This window comes from Alosa alosa, chromosome 18 (genome assembly GCF_017589495.1).
Source record: "Alosa alosa isolate M-15738 ecotype Scorff River chromosome 18, AALO_Geno_1.1, whole genome shotgun sequence".
In the NCBI taxonomy this organism is placed as follows: Eukaryota; Metazoa; Chordata; class Actinopteri; order Clupeiformes; family Clupeidae; genus Alosa; species Alosa alosa.
The window spans coordinates 23,461,596-23,483,542 of NC_063206.1; the positions used below are offsets into that span (position 1 = coordinate 23,461,596).

The following is a 21,947-nucleotide window of genomic DNA, read 5'->3' on the forward strand; positions in this document are numbered from 1 at the left end:
TAAAGATTTCCTTTATGCTGCCCTGCCAGAGTGCTCTGTAAGCAGGTCTGTGTAGTGTCTGTGAGCTGGTCTGTGTAGTGTCTGTGAGCAGGTCTGTGTAGTGTCTGTGAGCTGGTCTGTGTAGTGTCTGTAATCTGGTCTGTGAGCTGGTCTGTGTAGTGTCTGTGAGCTGGTCTGTGTAGTGTCTGTGAGCTGGTCTGTGTAGTGTCTGTGAGCTGGTCTGTGAGCTGGTCTGTGTAGTGTCTGTGAGCAGGTCTGTGTAGTGTCTGTGAGCTGGTCTGTGAGCTGGTCTGTGTAGTGTCTGTAAGCTGGTCTGTGAGCTGGTCTGTGTAGTGTCTGTAAGCTGGTCTGTGAGCTGGTCTGGAACCATCAGTGGCCCTAACAGCTGTCATTCTGCCACCACTCCACTCCGCTCTGCTCTCAGCCAGCTCAGAGTACTTACTGACAACAGCCTGCCTACTCACTCACACTCACTGTCTGGGAGTAGTCTGCTTAAATCTACACAAACACACATATACACACACACACACACACAGACACACACAGACACAATCACACACAGGCACACTGACATAAAAGTTCACACACATTGACAATAACACACACACACCAGCACACACACATACACAGGGACACACATTGACTAAAACTTCACACACAGACAATAACACACACACACACATTCACATAAATAAACTCACAGAAAAAGTACACACATAAACACATAAAAATGCACACATTCACTGGAGAGAGTGACAGTAAAGCTTCATTCAAAGGCTTTGGCCAAATGCCCAGAGGTACATTTCTAGCAAAAGGGAATTGGAAAGGCTTTGCATTGTAGCATTTAATAACACAATGATGTTTGCTCAGCTGATCCCACAGCCCTGATCAGTTTCTTCTGTTTGTCCTGCTGTCCCCTATAGCAGACTACTGCTTAGAACTCTTGCAGTGCAGCAGTTCAGCAGTTTCTGTTGTGATGTTTGTTCGGCAGCATCTATTTGTAATTGGAAGTGGGAAGTGTGCTAAAATGGTAATCATGGAGGGTTTTTTTTGCATGCATTCCCGCTGTGAGAGAGGGTCCTTTGGCTAAGAACTGTCCTATTTGAATTTGGAACTATGTAAACATCATGCATGCATTCCACTCTGAAGCTAAGCAAATAATGAAGTACTGTACTTCCAAATTGCTCATAGCATTCAGAAACACAAAACCGAGTTTATTGTCTAAGTGTGCCCTCTCATATTACAATACTGATATTGACTGTATTTGTTTGCACAGCAGAATGTTCACCCGAGTCAATATATTTAAGATGTTTCTTGGTTACCTCTTGCCGAAGAGCAACTCTGTTGTTGAGCTTATGGTAACACTTTATTTTAATGTGTCGCTGTTACAGTGTACTTACCTAATTAGGTACAGTGGTACAACCTGTGTAACAACATGTACTATCAGGTACTATCATTGTACTTGCATTATGTATTTTGTGGGTACCTACATATAGTTGTTACATTGTAATACTGAGTGCTTTTACAAAACTTTGCCAATTTGCCTAAATTTTCATCAGAGGCAAAGAGCTGACCTGAGACCTGCTGGATGGGGTAAATCTGGTCATGATAGATTTGATATACAAAGCATTCTTAGCTCCAGTCAAGGCCTCATTGCCTTCAGTGTACATGTAACAGCTGTGCTGCTACAACCTTGTTACTCTTTGATACAATGGAATAAACCTATTAAGTGTACCAGTTAATTACTTACATGTACATATGACATGTATGTTATGTCTTCGATGTCTTGGAAAAGGTCTACTAATTCACTACATAGTACTGTACATATATCAACTGTGTTGGTATACACTTATTGCTCTTTGATACAGTGGCATAAACCCATGAAAATGAAGTGTACCAGTTAAGTACTTACAATTACAAATTACATGTATGTTGTGTCATTAGTGTCTTGGAACATGGCTGCCATTACCCTACATACTGTAGTACATGTATCAACTGTGTTGGTACACATTTATTACTCTTTTGGTACAGTGGAATAAACCCATTAAAATAAAGTGTACCAGTTAAGTACTTACATCTACATATATACATCCTGTCAATGATGTTATGCATCCTGTAATTGATGTTTTGAAACGTGTCTGCTGTTACACCCACAAATACATAATGCAAGTACAATGATAGTACCTGATAGTACATGTTGTTACACAGGTTGTACCACTGTACCTAATTAGGTAAGTACACTGTAATAGCGACACATTAAAATAAAGTGTTACCGAGCTTATATTTTTAGTATGACTTGTATGATTTACTCTGAAATTGCAAATGTGTATTTAGGACTTCTACTGTATACTGCAGTATCCTTACTTCAGGCTCATTAATAGCTTGTTATGCTCTCGGAGTTAATATTAGTGGCAACTTTATTTGTCACGGTTGTCATAAAAGTGCTTTGAAAGCAAGGTGAATGCAATACAACATATAATGCAACAACTATGTTGTTGAGCTTATATACAACAACGGGTTTCCAAAGGGAAGACAAACACAACCACCAAATTAAGGCCGCATAAAAATGGGACAAATGTCGTAAAGACACATGACGCAGATAAATATATCATGAAGTCACAGTGGAATGTCTAGAAACCCAAACAAACTTATAATCGCCCGTAACACATACATACACAAACACATTTTAGCGCCAACTTAATTTGTTATAGTTGCCAGGTGAAATATAATGCAATAAAACAAACATAACCACCAAATTATGGCCACATAAAAATCAGACAAATGTTCATGTCTTAAAGACACACACAGATAAATATATTATGAAGTCACTGTGAAACCTGAATAAACCCAAACAAACTTACAATCGCTCTCAACACATAGACATCACCCAGCCACACAGACCCACTGCCTCTCCTCTGACTGTGTACTGCACTGTAACATTACAGAAGGTTGCACCACGGCAGCCCGTTTGGATCTGTGCAGGTCACCAGGACCTCTGGACAGAATGGGTATAGCCATCAGTCACTGTCAGGCCCTCCGGGCTCCTGGTGTCCTGGAGTAAATGGAGGAGCCAGGACTGCTTACGAGCCCTGAGTAGTCACTCCACACAGTGTGACAGACAAAGCTCACACACACACACACATACACACACACACACACACATACAACCACACCCCACATCCCCCCTTTCAACCCTTCACAGAACCACATCAACCCATTCATCATCAACCACATACACACACACACACACACACACACACACACACACACACACACTCTGCAACCAACTGGACAACACAAATGATGGCCTTTGTGAGATAATGTAATCTTAGTGCTTCAGGATTAACTGAGACGTAATGGCTTCCATTAATTTGGAGTCTATATTTAGGCTACTTGTCATCTGTGTTGGTCATTGTGTGGAATATTAATTGGATGAGCATGGTCTATTTGAAGCCTAACATTTATGGAATTAAGCTTTGAAAAGCCAAATTCGGCCTTGTTTTTCAGAATTCGTTCAATGAAAAATCTTTACAATTAAGTCTTGTCCTAGTTTAGTAGATTGACTTTTACTTTGATAAACAACCCAACAGAGATATTCTTAGTTGTAACTGTCAGAGTAACCAAACAGCCTTTCCTCTGCAGAGAATGATTAATTAACTGTCAGTTTTCATCAAAGTAACTATAATTTAAGACCATCGCGTCCTTTATTTAATTGGTCAACCAATTCATACTTGCCATGGGGTTGCAAATAAGTTTCCAGCCTATCACAGTACAGCCTCAGCCTCATTGTCTCTGACCTATTCTGGATAAGTTGACGTTTTGAAGGCCTTTCTGGTGTCTTGCAGGCGAAATTCGATGAGGTGGAACAGGTGATAAGGCCAGTCTAAGGTCAGCATGTTTAAGTCTTTCTTCCATAGCGCTTTTCCCTCCCGCTTCCTCCATCCATCAGCCGGCTCATTATGCCCCTTTGTGCAGCGCGGCGCGGCTGTCAGAATCAGCATTTACTCTCCCTATGCCGGGCTAGATAGTGCCAGGTTTGGAGGCCTGCTCCGGTGTTGTCACAGTGATGACAGCTGGAAGCTGCAGCGTCAGTGAAATGTGCCGCTTTTGCCCCAGCTTTACAGGGTTAGCATTTAACACATTTTCCAAATTCAGCACTAGTTTCATTCTCTATTGCTTGTTTTTTGTCCTTGAGTAAATATTGGCTGGTAACTCATTTTGAAAACAAAATTCTGTATGCATGCCATCTATTTTACATGAAGGTCCTGTGTGAAAAAAATGTTTTTATCACTGGCCTTGGTAATAAGGAGACGCTTAAATGATATATTTACCCCCTGGCTAATAGTATAAGGCTTCAGGAGTGTGTTTGAGATGGCATCAGCATTTCTTGGTGGCTATTGCAGTGTTTCTTAGTTGCTCCTGAGGTGGCCATAATGACTAGAACCCAGGGGCCCAGCTACTCCAATACTGCAGAGTCACTAAATAAAGATACACAGCCATTAAACATTCATTATGTATTTACAACTCTCACATTTTTTATTTTGTGTGAACTGGCTCTCTCTCTCTTTCTGTGTGTGTGTGTGTGTGAGAGAGAGAGAGAGAGAGAGAGAAAGAGAGATGTAGTTGTGCCGTATTAATGCTCCTTCAGGTTGAAACAAATGAGAGGATCAAATCTCCTACACCGCCGAGGCCATTTCTGCCTCCGACCGTGCAGTTTTGGAACCTGCTGATTCCACACAAACCTCCTCTAGTCTCCTGCAGATGGGCGGGATTGTGACATGCCAGCAGCAATGTGATACCTGCAAAGATACGCCGGCGACAGCAGACCCCAGACAGGAAAGGGAACAGTTTACACAAATGCAAGTCTTAGCAAAAAAACGCTTTTTGCATGACTGGAGAGTCTCCATGCTGGAATGGGCCAATAAAACTTAAAGCTCCCAAGATAGAAACTTTGGGGAGTTGGATGTTTTTGAAAGTGCCGTTCACACCCCACTGACACCCCCCTGGCTTGAGAATTTCCATGAAGCTCTGGGACTTGTCATCTGTTAGGATTTGACATCCTCCCTTCTTTCCTTGCTCCCTCTCTCCTTCCCTCCCTCCTTCTCTTCCTCCCTCTCCTTCCCTTCCTCCCTCTCTCCCTCCCTCCCTCCCTCCTCCACCCTCTCTCTCTCCTTCCCTCCCTCCCTCCTCTTCCTCCCTCCCTCCCTCCCTCCCTCTCTCCCTTCCCCCCTCCCTCCCTTCTCATCTCTCGTTCTGCTCCACTGGCCCTCCGCTTGCTTGATCTGAGTCTCAGTCTCTGAGCCCTGCGTGTCTTCTTGGGGTCTCGGTGAGCACTGGGAAGAGTAGAGGAGACGAAGGAGGACGAGGAGGGTGGCATGGCACAGCATGGCAGTCCGGGGCAGTCTAGGGGCTCTCGTGTTGGTCTAATGGAGCTTTAATTGACTTATTGATCAAAAGGGTCCTGGCCGAGATCGATCACCCTACGCTCAGAGACAGACGCGGGGCTTCCGCCCCCCCCGAGCCAGTAAGCTGCTAAGCCAGTGGCCAACCTGCAGGTCTGGTAAATCGATCCCAGCCCTCATATTCATTCCTACACAACTCCTGACCTGATTCCAGTAACCCCCACAATCTTTTAATCCCTGGATTGCATGCTGACATTAGAAAGTGAGAGAAGGGGAAGGGTCTGGGAAAAGGTTATTTTTGGTGCTATTTTGCACACCAGAATGTAAAAGCAAAATGGGCAATTCAGTTTGCCATATACACACCTAATGGCACCAAGCTACTCACACCAAAATTCAGCACTCTCTATTGCCTGTTTTTTTACAAATAATTGGCATGGATATGAATCCTTGTCTCTGATTGGCAGGGAGAGAGTGTGCAAATTAATAGATTTTGTTGGCTTAGATATGGTGAGAATTCTTTATGTTTTAAGCGTAAAGGGGATGTCATGGAACCCTATTGTATTGTATGGGTTTATTCACAAAAGGACAGTAGCGAGTAAAGGGAATAATGACCATTTGTTTTTTTGTGACTTTTGCTGTGACCACAGAATATCACCAAATAAAACAAGTTACTAAATTATTATTGATACCTGAGGATTTTTTTGTTATCATTCAAAGAATCAATTTGACATAAGTTAACAGGTCAGATCAATTGAATCTCACAGGTTTAGACAAAGGTCATGACGTGGGTTTCATCCTTTTTTTTGACTACCGGTAAATTAAATTAACCGGATAAAGTGTTGTGTGCTTGCGCATACTATTTACTATTACTGTTTGTAGCCTACTATTAAAAAAGAACATTAGTAAACAGTAAACACATCCTGCCAAAAGATGATTAGACACAAACTCAATATTCAATATTGTTATCATATACAGTAATTCACAAGCCTTGTCCTAGTCCAACCTGTCTGGCTAGAGTGATGAATTACTGACTGACCCTAAAATTCGTGACAGACAATATATTTACTGGTAGCATGTTTTATATGGACATTGTAAATCAGAATTGGAACGGCCTTGTCTGTGTGTGAAAACATATCAGTCAGTGGTTTAGGAGAATGAAGGAGAATGAACAAGGCCGGTATGGACTACAGACAATTACTGCTAACCCTCAGGGGCAATCATGGATGCAGATAATGATGGACGGCCACATACTGTAGTCCCTCTCGCTGATTAGAAGATGATGAGCAGTTTTGTAAGACGTCTCAGCTCATCATCATAGCTAGTGATTACAACAGAACAACAACTGAGAGAGAAGACGATGCTCAGTCTGCAGTGCTTGCCAGTGTGTGCCTTCAATATTTTTTGTTTCTGATTAATCAGCTAATAAGTTCCACACTGTGATCCATGACTTATGAAACTGGACTGTGTATCCACATTTCAATAATGAATAAGAGTTGTAAAATTGATATTATTCATTAACACAGACCTCCTTGGTACAGCATGCTGAATCACCTTTGATGTTCTCTCAGCTCCCTCCAGCATCTCTCCCTGCTTTCATGATAGACCCTCTAGTCTAATTCATTGATTGGCAAAGCAACGTAACCAGATGAAACCCATCATGCTGATGAAAGCTGACATGGTCAGCATTCATCCAGGTGTCAGTGGTCTCCAGTGTGATCACCTGCCGCAGCTGCCCTGGCAGACCTGTACCAGATGGTATCAGCCCTTTGATGAAAGATCAGCTGACACATTCAATTGTCAAGATATGTCCACCCAAATATAGGCACTTATTGGTTCCCACACTGGCTTGACTTGGTCATAACTCAGTTGCACTGACAGTTGGCAGGCATTGCAGTTCAAAGCTATAACTTCAATGAATATGAGTGGTATACTTTTATTCAATGTCTTCATGGTATGACAGGTTAAATTTGGTTCCAGACTATATCGAGTGAAGACCTGAAAAATGATTGAACACAGCATTTCTCCTGTGAAATTGAACTGAACTTTATAAACATTTGAACTTTTCAGAAGAGAAGAGGTGTATCCAATCCTGATAGACAAAACTGGAGTCTGCCAGCAGAACAGAGAATGTGTCACTTTTTAATTCCAATGTGTTCCTCTTTGATAGCGTGAGCCAGAGAAGACCAGACCGCCTCTCTGTTTGACAACAGCATTGTGCTGTGGTTGAGCACAAACAGAACCTCTGGAAGGATTTTCAGGCTGAACTGAATGTGATGGAAACAACGTCCCCTCATTGTCCTGAGCAGTGTCTGTGTCTGTGCAGAGCGTTGAGAGAGAAGTCACGGCTACTCCGCAGCAATATAGTGAAAGGAGCCAGGACTTGAGCGGGAAGTGACCTTGTGTGACTCATTCGCCAGGCATAACACGAGGAGTGAGATTAAAGGCCACGCTGCCTATGAATCCATCGCTAGTAATTCTGCTGTGCAACACAGTCATATTTCACTGATAAACATCCGGAACGACTGCAGATGTTCATCATGTAATAGTGCACTACACACACCACACAGCTTCTCTATGCCAAGAAACCAGAGTCGAGCTTTGATTAAATGATACATCACAAGATTAAACAGGATGCTGCCTATGAATCCGTCCCCAGTAATACAACACAGTCATATTTCACCAATATAACATGCAGATGTACATCGCGTAATAGCACAAATCACGGCTCCCATCCCATGCCAAGAAACCCAGTTGTACTTTAGTTAAATTATACATCTTGATATGTCAGTCTGAATAAGGTCTGGTTATTATTGTACTCCATCCTACATATCCATTGTAGTTTGGTATCAGGGGAACTAATTAATAATGAAAGGGCTTCAGTGCTATAACCTGGCACTGCAGTGGCCACATTATGTGAGGCTTCATGGCACCATTCCCAGTGAATATCCACCGTGGAGTTTTCATTGCTGCCTGCCACTGTCTTGGGAGGACCATTTGTAACTGTCAAGTTGACCAGCTTGATAGCTATAAAAACCGTTCTTTGGGAAACCAATTTAGCACCAACGCATCCCTGGGAGAATCCACTATACCCACAGTGGTGTTTTATTAGCAGCCTACTTAAGGGCCAGTGGACGTGTCCGGCTTTTACTTGCTTTCACTTTCTTTAACCGACACACTTCTTTCCTGTTCACTTGTTTAACCAAAGATGAAGACATGGTGAGGATTATAATGCTGGAATCACATCAGAAGTATATGCTTTCATCTCTGCATCTTTTGGAAATTCTTTTGCACTTTTCCTGCAGTGTTTTGTATTTGTAATAGTCTTTTCCAGAAGATTAATAGGCCATATGTTTTGTTTGACGAGAATATATCAGGCAGCTATCATAGTTAATTGCTCTTCTACCCAATCACTGTCGGAGAAGCACAGCTTGCTTCGGCTCTCTCCATGAAATCTCCCACAGAGTAGTTCCAAGACCTGCCTGCTCCAACAGTGCATTTTTCAGTGACGCGCCCATGAAAAGTGAGCTGCTTGATTTAGCAGCTGAGTTCCAGTCCTTGGAAAATTGAAAGGAACACACACACTGTCAGAGCCAAGGGTAAAGATATAACAAAACGTATGTGAGTGTGTGAATCAAGGCTAACCCCATTTTTTTTTCATGACTCACCTTTCATGGCAATACGCATAGGACTCAATTTCAAACCTTAGGTTCTATGATATGCAGGTTGGATGTGTGTCCTTGGTGACCCCAAGTATGGTGTCAAGATCAGGCCATCATCCCTTTTATCACCTCCACTATGGCATCAAAAAGTGAGATGTGCTCTCTGAGATGGCTGCTAAATTATTTATTTGGGGATTATTTATTTATTTTGGAGATTTGTATCATTATTCAGTCATCTGTTCTGTTTGTTTGTGAAAATTGGCGGCGGAAGTGGAATGCATCACAGACAATCACCCCCAGGCGGATTTGTATCTATTTGAACTGCTGTCAAACCTGCAGACCTGTTGCCAAATCCCTGACTTGTCTGGCTCTCTAATCTCTAAAATAAAATATAAAAATCTGACTGATATTTATCAGCCCATCATGTAGCAGGGATGGAATGCTTACACATATCTCAGGTGTCTATGTAGACGTGTTGTGCAGGGTGAAACATGACCAACAACACCAGTAGTTATTTTTGTATCGCTCCTGCTGCTGCCAGACGGATTTAATCTAAACACGGATTAAAAAATCATGTTGTATCGTTTTGTTTGAAAGGGATACTTGGCTGAACTTAACATAGAGATATCTAATCAGATCCGCTACGTGCAGATGGTCCATGCTCTACATTATGATTCTGAGGGTACTGGGTTCTGTTTAATGTCTACAGCTATTATTACACTGTAAAAATATTGTCATTGCTTGTCATGCTCTCCTGCCTCCACTTACTTCAGTGCTCTTTAAACTTTAAAATGTGGAATTATGGAAATCATACTCCAGACGAGTGTTAGACTACTGTAATTGATGTAATTTTGAAATCACTGTTCATCTTATGATGTTGAGGGTGTTATTGTCTTTGAAATAGTATTCTCTAAAGTTGTAGAAGTATACTCCACCTTCATATAAGCAATGGCTTCAAATTACTCCGAAGCATCAGAAACTAGGCATTGGTGTCTGATTGGAGTTGTGCACTAGTCTGTGTTTATAGAGGTGGCACCTGTTCCCTAAAGCTTACAGACGTTGGACCCGCCAGTATAAAGTTCAAATTTCACAGAGGTGGACATAATTTTTAATGAGCGTGGCTTGCAGAGGTGTTCTTTGCAGGCACATGTTTTTTTAATCAAAGAGAATTGCTTTTGTAATGAGGTCCTATTGATTCTGGGTCCTTGCCTCAGACTCCCTCCACTGCCATGTACTCGAAGTTGTAAACAAATACTTCACACATGCTGTGTGCTTTGATGTGGCGGGCAGGGAGGTCATACATGACATCCTGTATTGACGATATGTGTGTGTGTGTGTGCGTGCAAGAGAGAGAGAATACTAAAGTGTTTGTGTGTGTGTGAGAGAGAGAGAATGCTGAAGTGTGTGTGTGCATGAGAGAGAGAGAGGGAGAGAGAGAGAATGCTAATTAGTCAATTGAGAGTCTTGATTTTTGGTTAATTTTGCTGTCTTTCAGCAACTGAATAAACATATTAGGGGTTTATGCTTTTGTTGGTACAGGAAATTGGATTAATTGAGCATGTATGACACCAAGGTCACCAAGGCTATTGAAATCCAATATTTAGACTATATTCAGTTACCATTTTTGGAAGGTGTCTTTAATGTTTTATTAATTGATCATTCTGTCTTGTCTACATGACCACTTGATGCAAATTATTTCTTATCACTTATAACACCCTTTTCATTGACTTTACCAATGACCTCACTTCATATCAAAAACCCTTGTCTTGTCACATGAACACATTGAAAGCATTAGTAAAGACACTTTACCCTCATTTATAACCTTTGCCAAAGCTACCTTTGACATCACCTTTTTTCCCTCCAATTTCTAGGTGAGTGTTTGTTGGTTTTTGTTTATTTTCTTCATGTTTACCCTTGCAGCAGAATGTCTGCTTCATCGCTCTCGTGCTGTGTACAGGCAGAGCTACTGTATTGGCTCAGATGAGAAACCTTTTCAGGTTGTGGAGGCCATCCAGCCCTCACTCTTCCGTGGCAACACTGAATTGCACGAGGCTCATCCCTCACTGTCACCGCTTGTGCAAATTAGGGGTCATCGCACCACAATATGGATGCCCTTTGGGTTCGGCCCAACAATGACATGTCAGATCACATGGCATAAATAACAGCCAGTAAATAAAAAATAAAAATAACCCTTCCCTGCAGGTCACCTTCTGAATGGACCAACATGTGTTCATGGTCCATGTGTCCTATCATTTGCTACGCCTCACAGAGCTGACACACTTTTCCTGATGAATCCCCTTGACGATACGGACAAACGCATTGTTTGCTGTGTGTGCAATATAAACTGGGGGGGTGGAGGAGCAAATTGGGTGCTCCTGGAGTGATTCCTGGAGTGTAAAAATAACAAGAAATCAATGTTTGGTTTTCTCTCTCTCTCTTTCTTTCTTTCTTTCTCTCTCTCTCTCTCTTTCTCTCTCTCACTCACACACACACACATTGCTGCGCTCTATCTCTCTTACACATGCACGCACACACACACACACACACACACACACACGTACACACATATTTTTTCTCTCTCTCTCTGTTTCTGTCGCTCTTGCAGTCTCAGCAGAAATGCATAGTGATCTTTGCACTGGTGTGCTGCTTCGCGGTGCTGGTGGCCCTCATATTCTCAGCGGTGGACGTGTGGGGAGAAGATGAGGACGGTATCACCGAGGAGAACTGTAGCAAAACCTGCCGGTACGCAACTCACCTGACACTCCATCATGCACAGCACAACTCCAAAACATGGGGGCGCTAGTGAGCATGTTAATAAATAGTCCTAAACTGAGACTGACAGGAAGTGAGTTGGGGTGGGATCGGGAAATGACCCGATCCCACCCCAAATATATATGGATGCTGTAGCCAGTTGCGCCACAGCGCCCCCAACGTTGTTCTTTTTTATAACAGGTTAACAACAGCATGTGAAATTAAGAAAAAAAATATGAAACTCTGAAAGCTCCAACTGCTCCAACTTATGTCGGGGGAGAATCCTAACTAGTACTGGCTTTGGTGCCACGTTAACCTGGTAACTGAGACTGACTCAAGATGTTCACACTTGACTTAGATGCTTGTGCAAACCTTGCACCTTATTCACTACATTACCATCGCCATTTTTCTGAATTCATGTCCCATATAGAATCACGTAATGCCACTGCAGTTGACTATGGCTTAGTCGTCTTGCCCTGCAGAATTCAGTGTCCTCTGTTGCACTAGCGCTGTCTGACACCCTCTCATTACATGGCAGCGCTGAAGATTACAAAAGAATTCTGATGGATCCATTTGGTCCCTGGGTATCATTACAATGTAATCCACACAATCGTTATAAGTGCCAACCCATGTGCTGTGGCTTGTTACTGGAACGTCTCCTGGAACGTCTCCTGTTACTGGAACGTTTTCATTACTTCGTCCAGTTTTCAGACATGGGTCAAAAATGACCCGCATTCATTTCCTATGGTTTTTCATACTAGGCTGCGTATTCCTTTGCTATATCTAGTGAAATAATGTATGTATCATTGAATATTGCAGTTCATTTGGCAGTTGTTCAGTAAAAATCTTTTTGATTTATATATATACATAAATATACATAAATACATATATACAAATATAGTTTTTTCTATTACTAAATCAAGTTAACAGACATATGTCAAATGTGACACCTGTGTGCACTTTTGATTAGAAGCAAAAACAAGATATATTAAAACAATTACTTTGATAAAAGTATTAGGTTGTAATTGTTTTAAACAAAATAACAACACATACTATAGTTAAAATATGTGAAATACACATATTTCATCCATCATATCTCACTTTGGTTATTAGTGATGTCATGTGTGACAATCACACATATTGAGATATACTATATCTTAAGTAAAGAGAACTGTGGTGAATGTGTCCAAATAAACTGAAGTTGATTAAGTAGAACGACTTCGTTTATTTGGACACATTCACCACCTTTCTATACTTTGCATCACATTGCATGCATACTGTACATCAGTGGTCGCCAACCCGTCGATCGCGATCGACCAGTAGATCTTTAGGACTTGCCCAGTAGATCCCGAGAATAACAGGACAATTTAAAAAACAGTCACCAAATTCCCACATGTAGGCCAATGTTTACAGGGCGTAGCCTACATTTCAGCGTGGGATAGGATAGCGCATGATTTATTCAAGACCTAGCCATCATAATGCGAGAAATTCCTGCATACATTTACAGTGCTGTCTGATGACGTTAATCTAATAATGGAGCAGCGTGAATGCGGGACCGGACGAACCAACTTCTGACTTGAACAGAACGTAACCCCATGCAGACACACACACGCGCACAGCACCATTTTGCAGTTGCGCTCTCTCTCTCTCTCTCTCTCTCTCTCGCAACAGGACTTGTCACCGCTGAAGTCAAATTATGTTAGGTGCTTCTATATCAACTGCTAACTGATAGAAAATAAAAAACAAAAGTTTAGCGATCAGGAATTTGTTCTCCATTTGAAGAATGTAATCGATTGCGGACGTGCACAGACACGGAGTGCATTGTAGGCCTAGGCTTAGGTTACTTTCACTTTCTAGAGTACGCATTAATTACGTGAAAGATGCTTCATACCACAACAGCGATCAAACATCAAATTTATCATGACGTATTGTCACAAACACTTACTCCAATTAGAAAATCAAAACCAAAATCATGTAAGTAAAGACTATGTTAAAGTGTTGTTATCTCATTGACGCCTGTATAAGGGGGTGGAGGATGTGATATTTTTGACCTGATACATTTGCCTAAAAGGCCTTAAATTGGAAGTATTTTAGCTTTGATTTTCTTTTGACGCTTCAAGGTAGATCTTGCCTTTGTTCAGGGCGAGGTTGGGGATCTTGGGCTCAAAAAGGTTGGTGACCACTGCTGTAGGCCTACATGAATCACAGCTAAGATCTTTGGTTGCTATGAAGGCCAGTCGTTCTAAATGGATGGTTGCTATGGCCAAAGGCCAGTTCTATCTCTGCCGTTGTCAAGCGGGCATATCCTAACCTTATCTTATTTGAAACATCTCTATTTTACTTAGCCTACTTCCATACAGTGAGTTCCATTAAGAAGTGGCCACTTCATTCGCGCTTACCGTGATTCACGCAGCAACATTATTAAATTAATCTGTCACCATATGCCTATGCCTACGTTTGCAAAGAGGAGAACATTTTAATTTGATTCATAAAATTGATTGAATTTGATAAAATTTGATTCAATAAATTGTTGGTGGTGTTACTGCATCCCTTAGTTATGCCTACAATGCAAAATTGTTCCCTTGCGATTGGAAGCTCCTGCAGACGCATTTCAAAACATCGCGACGTGAAAAGCCACTACAAAAATTGTTTGTGAATCGGTCTTAGTGAGTTAGGAGTCCTCGCGGCTTCGTTTAAGCTGTCACAGACTCAGGCGCTACTCTTAGTGCTAAAATGCTTCCTGAATTACTCTTATTAAAAAAATAGTTGTCCTAAAGTTACGAGTGCAAGTATCTCATATCAAATGACCATAGCATTGCGCTAAGGGACTGTACGATATTTAGCGGGGGGGGGGGGGGGGGGTAAGAGAATTTTTTAAGCCTTAGGGGAAGGCCCAGGAGAATTTTTTTTCCTGATCCATGATACGTTTTCGATATTTTAAAAAGTTTGTAGGCCAAAACATGATTCACGTCTCTTTGACAGAGTGGGCAGTTAGTTATGGTCTATGTAGGCCTACTTCTTGCGAAACCATTTAAAAGTATGACAGCCGAAACGGGCAGCCTGCAGGAATAAATGTTATGGCACAGACTACACAGCCATATCTACCTGCCTACCTTGCCTCACCATTTCTGTTTTCGAAAGAAAGATGTATGTCCATGGCCAAATCTTATGCTAGTGTTCTAATCCTTGGTGGTTGCGTGCATGCTTGCGCTCTTATTCTCAGGGCTAGTCCACACGTACGAAACCGATCTTTTTTTCCTCCGTCTTCGCTGAAACCGCATCAAGAATATTTGCGTCCAAACGGATCCATCTCAACACGACTCAACACGTTACTTCATGCCCCAGGCCTATAGGTGGCACTGTTTCTTTACAGAAATTGACCAAAGTTTGTGCTTTACAAACAGACAGAATAGGTTATGACGAAATGGCTAGTGCAAGGAAACCAGAATTGTTTGTGTGGACTGATGGTGAACTGTCAACTGTAAACTAACTAAACTTTATTTTACGGTTTGTGAAGGGTGCAGTCCGTCCTTTATTTGGCTAACGAGGGAGTAGGCCTACTAATCACCTTTACTTTCTTTGGTTGTAGGATAGTCCGTGATTCACATTAGTTTTGGCTATCACCGCAATTAGGCTACTAAACGCAAGCCTTTACCAAGTTCTAGGCTATTCTGTCGCCACATTTATAATATTGCTATAAAACCTTAGTAATGGTAACAGTCAATACGTTTGCCTGCATCAAATCAAATCCCGGCGCATTTGCATTCAGTGTGCTACCATCGGCTTAACGTGAGTTCTAAGCGTCTTTGTATGCTTATATCTGATTTCATTTCGACTGTGAATGCATGTATATATGTTGTAAGACATGTAAAAATAAATGAATGACACTGGCACTACACAAAATTAATGTAGCCTAAACTTACACCGCTTTCCTAATAACTTAAGTTCTCTCGGCGTCACTGACAGTAGCTAGAATGCATTAAAAAACACCGGGAAAAAACAGTGTTCAGTCCACCAAGTCATAAGCTATCGGCGCTGCGCTTTCAGTTGTGATATTTATCTTACAGAGTGTAATCATAGGTAATGTCATGTATGAAAACTAGTATTGTTAGGCAATACTATAAGTGCAAGTCCAGGGCAGCTGAGGTGTGGCGATGACATCATCGATACGCAAAGCAGGATGTGCGGTTTAAGCTGTCTAAAAAACAATTCAAACGGGACTCACGGTTTCCAGATTTCTCCACACTCTGGGACCAGGTTTCAGAAAAGTGCGGTTTCGGGCAGTCGTTTACAGGATTCGTTTGGACGCTCGGCCAAGACGAAGCAAAACCTCTGCGTTTAACCTAAAAAGCGTCTCTGTGTGGACGGGCCCTCATTCTCTCTCCTGCGCAAACATTATGTCCTGCACGCCTACTGCGTGTAGTTCTACTGCATAACGTTTCGCAAATAAATTTGTTTGTTTTACAGAAATGGACTACTGTCACACTGCATGCAGGCTATAACCAAAAGCACACATTTTGTAAATAAGCGGGTCGGATCGCGGGTCGGGTATAATTTTGTCCTAATTAATATTCGCGGTCTGAGTTGCGGTCGGATTGATTAAAATATCGGGCGACCGCGGGCCGCTTGATGTGGTGTGTAGCCTACCCGTGTGTGTGTGACTGTGTCTCAAATCGCGTACTTCTGCACTTACAATACCTAATTTGAGTGCATGAGGGTGTTTACACTGACAATTCCAACGACACGAAGGGCGCTGCAAGTTCCCGGATGGTGCACTCATAACGGTCAAAAACCTGAGTGTGCAACGCTGGACACTTTTCGCCCTTAACGGACACCATCTTGGCCAAAAAGCGGAAGGGGAGGGAGCGTTTTCAAACTCGTGGAAATCACAGTTGAGAAAGCTGAAGCAGCAGCAGTGGAAAACAGACTTTTACGGAGATACAAGCAAGTTATAACATAAACGGTTCATGTTTTGACACAGTATGACCATGTCACTGTCGAGTTGGGGACGCCAATAAAGTTATGTTAGAAATGTTTGCGATCGTCATTTCCGTGAAGTGCACGGAGTTAGTGTTGATATGAGACAATACTATTTTGTTAAAATTTGCGCACTCCGCCAGTAAGGACACAGTGCACATAGTGTACTACACGAAAGTGTACTCACGTAAGTACACCAATTGAGACAGACTCTATGTGTGCTTATGACATTTGCTGGCCGTTTTAACCTTGTAAACGTAATTTTCCGAACAGTTTTATTTGATTCACGTAGGGGGGGAGGGCCTAGGAGAATTTTTTTGAGCCGGGGGGAGGCCCCTGGATAAAAAAAAAAATTGACCAGGGGGGAGGGCCAGGCAGAACATTTTTAACCCGGTCGTCTGGCGACCGGCCCTCCCCCCCGCTAAATATCGTACAGTCCCTAAGCAACATAAATCCCATACAGCAACATCTCCTCCCTATGACATAGCTAGCTTCTAGCCACACAAGAAATGAATGATGTTAAATCTCTGCTTAGCATGCTTCTCCGCTTAGCATTCTAATAACAGAAGGGGCACATTTATGTTGACCACTACAACATTACTCATTATGTCTGTAACTCTATAAAACACTTACTTTCAGAAAGGACGCACACCATCCAGCACATACACATGGAAACTGATATTTTAGGTACTTGGCCATGAATTCAAAATGTGTCTCTCTGAAGCTCTGTTCTAGAATCTTTGCTCTGAAGGCTGTTCCCAGCGTTGCTAGGCAACATCAAATAAACAAACGAAATGAGAGTCTTCCAGGTATTAAAAGTGTACGTGTGATTACGAATGGATGTGTGTGGTTTGCAATTAGAATAAACAAGAAATAACATTTCCAATAATTTCCCATGATAAATTACATAATATTTGCACCTTCCTTACTGGTGAAGCTCACACTAATTCCACCGCATTTAGTGAAATGTAATACAATGTTGCCACCTTGCGTTTAGATGTAGGCTTAACATTAACGTGACATTTCCTGCTTATTCTTTCGTCAACTCCATGCTTTTAGGAAAACAATCTTTTTATCATAGTTAATATTATCTTCAATGAGCGATTACCAGCTCGTTTTTGTAACAGATAGCTGTTTATTGTCCCTAGGTTTACAGAAACACCTATTCATATTAATATGTATGGAGTGCTGCTGACCACTGTTCATTAAATGGCCCAGAATGCCTTGCATGTCTTTACAACAAAACAACACAGTAAAACCTAAATGCCCGTAAACGTATGAATTTGCATACTTGTAACATTTTTAATAATAGTCTCCCCTCATGATATTTAACAATAATGAAAAATTTGAATACCGTCAATGTGAAAATAACTGTACTACGTCAGCAATAAATAGCTAATGTTCTCCTTGCCATTTCAGTTCGTAAGTCCATACACTATCCCATGGCTGAGCAAGGATTTCATGATTGGGCAAGGCTGCCCAGAGACATTGTGGCTGGCTAGAGACATAACAGCAGCATCTCGGATTGGGAGGCGAGCGTGCTAACAATTGAGCCAATAGCCCAGCTACTGGATCGCATGCCAGCAGCACTCTTGAGGCGTCGGGGAGTGAGGTTTACAAACGTTCCACAAGCACAGCTAAGCTAGCTGGCATCCATTACACTCACCCCCCTAAACCTCACTCCCGATCCGGGTCACGGCACCAATGTAACCTGCGTTGTGTTGAACCTGCGCGATTCAGCCCTGCACATGCCCGGACTCGAACCCGCAAAAAAATGTCCACACTACACCGGTTCCGGCCGGACGTTCCAGAGTTGGACCGGTGGCGATATCTCAAAAGGTCTTGGAGCAGGAGCTGGCCAAAAGTCGGGCTTACAGGAATAAGAAAAATTAAGAAGAACAATATAACCGCAAGCGGTGATTTACGGGGTCCGAGCAAAACGAACATGAGGTAGCATAGCTTTTTAGTTTTACATATGCTTTGATTGTTTGGGCCCAATTGTTCAAACGAAACGTGATCGGATTTCGGTTATCGGTTTCAGTTACCGGTTTTCGCTATCGGATTGGATCAAATCTTGAAAATGGCTTGTTCAAAAGGGAAACAAGGATCCTGAAATTGGATTAGATCACATAATCTATTCTTGGTTTTGATCTGGATAAAACCTTCACTTTTTGTTGTTCAAAACTTTTGAGTTGGATTGGAATAAATTTGATGCATAAAATTAGGATTACCCTGTGCTGTAACGTTATAGTGTGCTAACCTCCACAACCTAATAGTATTCTAACAATACCCTATTCTAGTGTGCTAACCTCCACAACCCAACAGTATTCTAACAGTAGTATTCTAGTGCGCTAATCTCCACAACTCAATAGTATTCTAACAATACTCTATTCTAAAGGACTATGCATTTGTCATGGATAAGATGAAGGGTCTGATAATGGAAGGCAGTGTTACCCACAGAATGGAATTGTATTTGTGGTGGTAGGTGAAGGGGGTGGGGGTGGGTTCTGTGTTGGAGTCAATAAGATGAACAGCCTATAATTAAGCAGTTATACTTGCCTTGCACGACAAGTCCTGACAAGTAGCTGTAACGTTATAGTGTGTTAACCTCCACAATCCAACAGTATTCTTAACAGTATTCTATTCTAGTATGCTAACCTCCACAACCCAACAGAAGGAACTGTAGGGGGCGATGTGGGTCGAGGTAGAGTGAGTGTGTGGCGAGCAGGCAGAGCCTCGGTCAGAAGGCTCAATGGTATGGAGTGATGACACGGAGATGGCAGGTTTGATTGCAACACAAGTGAACTTTATTTGAGTTTCAATTCATCTGTTCTTTTGTTCTTTACTTGTATGTGTGCTGCATCAAAGAGGAAACAAACAGAACATGGAGTAATCAGTGAAATGGGGTAAATCAGTACATATCCCAACTCACAAACAAACCAATTGACATTTGAACAATAAACTGAAATCATATGGCTATATAAGGTACAACTAAACAATACTTGACATCACCATCACAAGTCAACCAACATCACCTAATCATCTCTCACATGGGACTCCAACACACCAAACCAACGAACAAAGACCTTAAAAGTGCGATTTGTAGGATTGTTACCGAACGTTCTGCAGGCCAAAATCAAAACACTGGTGAACGTTCTCAAGACTACCAGACGCGAGCCTCTTCTGGGTTGCCAGATGTAATGAAGACTTAGCTAAAGTTGACCTGCAGCTGCTTTAACGTTTCTCCAACCATGACCCAGCTACACATTACGGAAACAGTGAAAACAAAAAATACCTCTCTAACCAACGCAACATATTTAGCTGGAGTTAGCGATGCAGATGAAGTTTAGCCTAGGCTACCTGTTGTGGAGAAATATGGCCAGCTCTGCGTCAGACTTGATATTCTTCGTTTGACGAAGACGTAACCATCTCAGGAAGCTCCTCCGATGTCCACTTAATTTGTTTCTTGTTTAAATTTTGGAAATTTGTTTCTTCCAGTAGCAGCAACTGAAATCCATGCATTTCCACGGAATTATTTTTGGAATCTGATCCCTTATCATACCTGTTCATTCTTACTCGTCGCTCGACTTATCGTGACTAAATTCAAGATGGCTGCAAACGCTAAACTTCGTGAAGATACTGTCTGTATAAATCCTTTTGTAAGTAAACTACCAGTGCTTTTTCAAAGTTCTCAATGTCTCGTTTTAAATGTCAGGGCCCACGGAAGTCTACCAATGAAGTGTGGAGATACATTGAGCCTCGTAAATGGTGTAAAACAGTGATTTATTTGCATGGCTAGCCCGATGCCGAAGCACCACCATTGAAAAAGCTGTTGGTAGCATCAGCTAACTAGCGCCAGATTTTGGAGTGCAGGGGACAAGCCGAGATGGGCTATGAGACATACGTTCACACTCGGTATCATGTTTCAACACACTTTAGGTCAATATCACCGGATAATAATAATACCGGAATTCTCCTTTAAATGACCAATAGCATGTGCAGCTTGATCCTAAAGTTCTAACGGGGATTCAAACACTCAACCTAAGAAACACCAGTACAAGGCATTATCCCATTGAGCCACTAACAATCATAAACATTGGGCAGTCACATTCACATGGTGAAAATGTGTGTTGGTAAACACACAAGAAAAACTCCAAGCATACATTTGACAATAAAATGAAGGGCTTTCCTGAAAGAGTACACCTGAAATCTTTTTGAAATTCTGGGGCAGACATTTGTAGACATTTGTAGAGAAGAACACTAATGGATGAAATATAAATATGATAGACTTAATGATGAAGGATAAATAGTGAACAAAGAAGTTCCCCTAAATGTCGGAGTGTCTCAGCATTCGGATTCTTGGCAACTAATGACTGTGTATGTTGATTGCCTGATGTCATTCAGGTGCTGTTCAATGGTGTGAATCTTCAATAACCAACAGTATTCGAGCTAGAGCCTAAAGCACTACCGGGGATTGAACTCTCAACCTAACAAACACCAGCACTAGGCATTATCCCACTGATCCACTGACAATCCTACATATTTGGCAGTCACATTCACATTGGTGAAAATGTGTGTTGGCAAACACACAATATCAAGAAAATTCCTAGCATACATTTGACAATAGAATTAAGGGCTTTATAAAAAAGAGTACAGATCTGAAAATGTGCACTGTTCATGGTATCCACATAATGATGGTTGTATGGTTGTTCTCCAAGGAAAAAAAAATACTCATATAGGAATATAGGTGATATAGGAGAAATTGTGGCAAAAGTAAACATTTTTAGAGCATAAGACCAGGGTGAAAAAGATGCATCTAAATGAGATTAATATGATGAAAGAATTTTGAGTCTAGGTCAATCTGGTAAGGAGAAATAAGCATTTTTGACAAGAGCGCCACCTTTGGGTGCAGTACCCCAAATTTTGGGTTATGGGTAGTGGGGGGTACTGGTAACAATACTTGAAAATGTGAAGTTTCTAGGACTTACGGTTTATAGGAATATAGGTAATCTAGGAAAAATTGCCTAAGTGGTCTAACTTTATTTGCCTATATCTCTGAAATGGAACAAAATATCAAAATTATGAGCAGACTTTTGTGAGGCTTGGTCTAAAGATTGTCTGTGAGAATTTTGGGGAAGATTTGATTATTTTTGAAGAG

At 41.7% G+C, this 21,947-nt stretch overlaps 1 protein-coding gene across 2 annotated transcripts in view; it reads left to right on the plus strand.

Moving 5' to 3' along the window:
* LOC125312029 (inactive phospholipase D5-like) overlaps positions 1-21,947 on the plus strand; it is a 50,190-nt gene that overhangs the window by 16,639 nt on the left and 11,604 nt on the right. For both annotated transcript variants that reach the window (XM_048270480.1, XM_048270482.1), the window contains exon 2: positions 11,667-11,803. In XM_048270480.1, the coding sequence (XP_048126437.1) occupies positions 11,667-11,803 (137 nt within the window). The remainder of the gene's footprint in view (positions 1-11,666; positions 11,804-21,947) is intronic.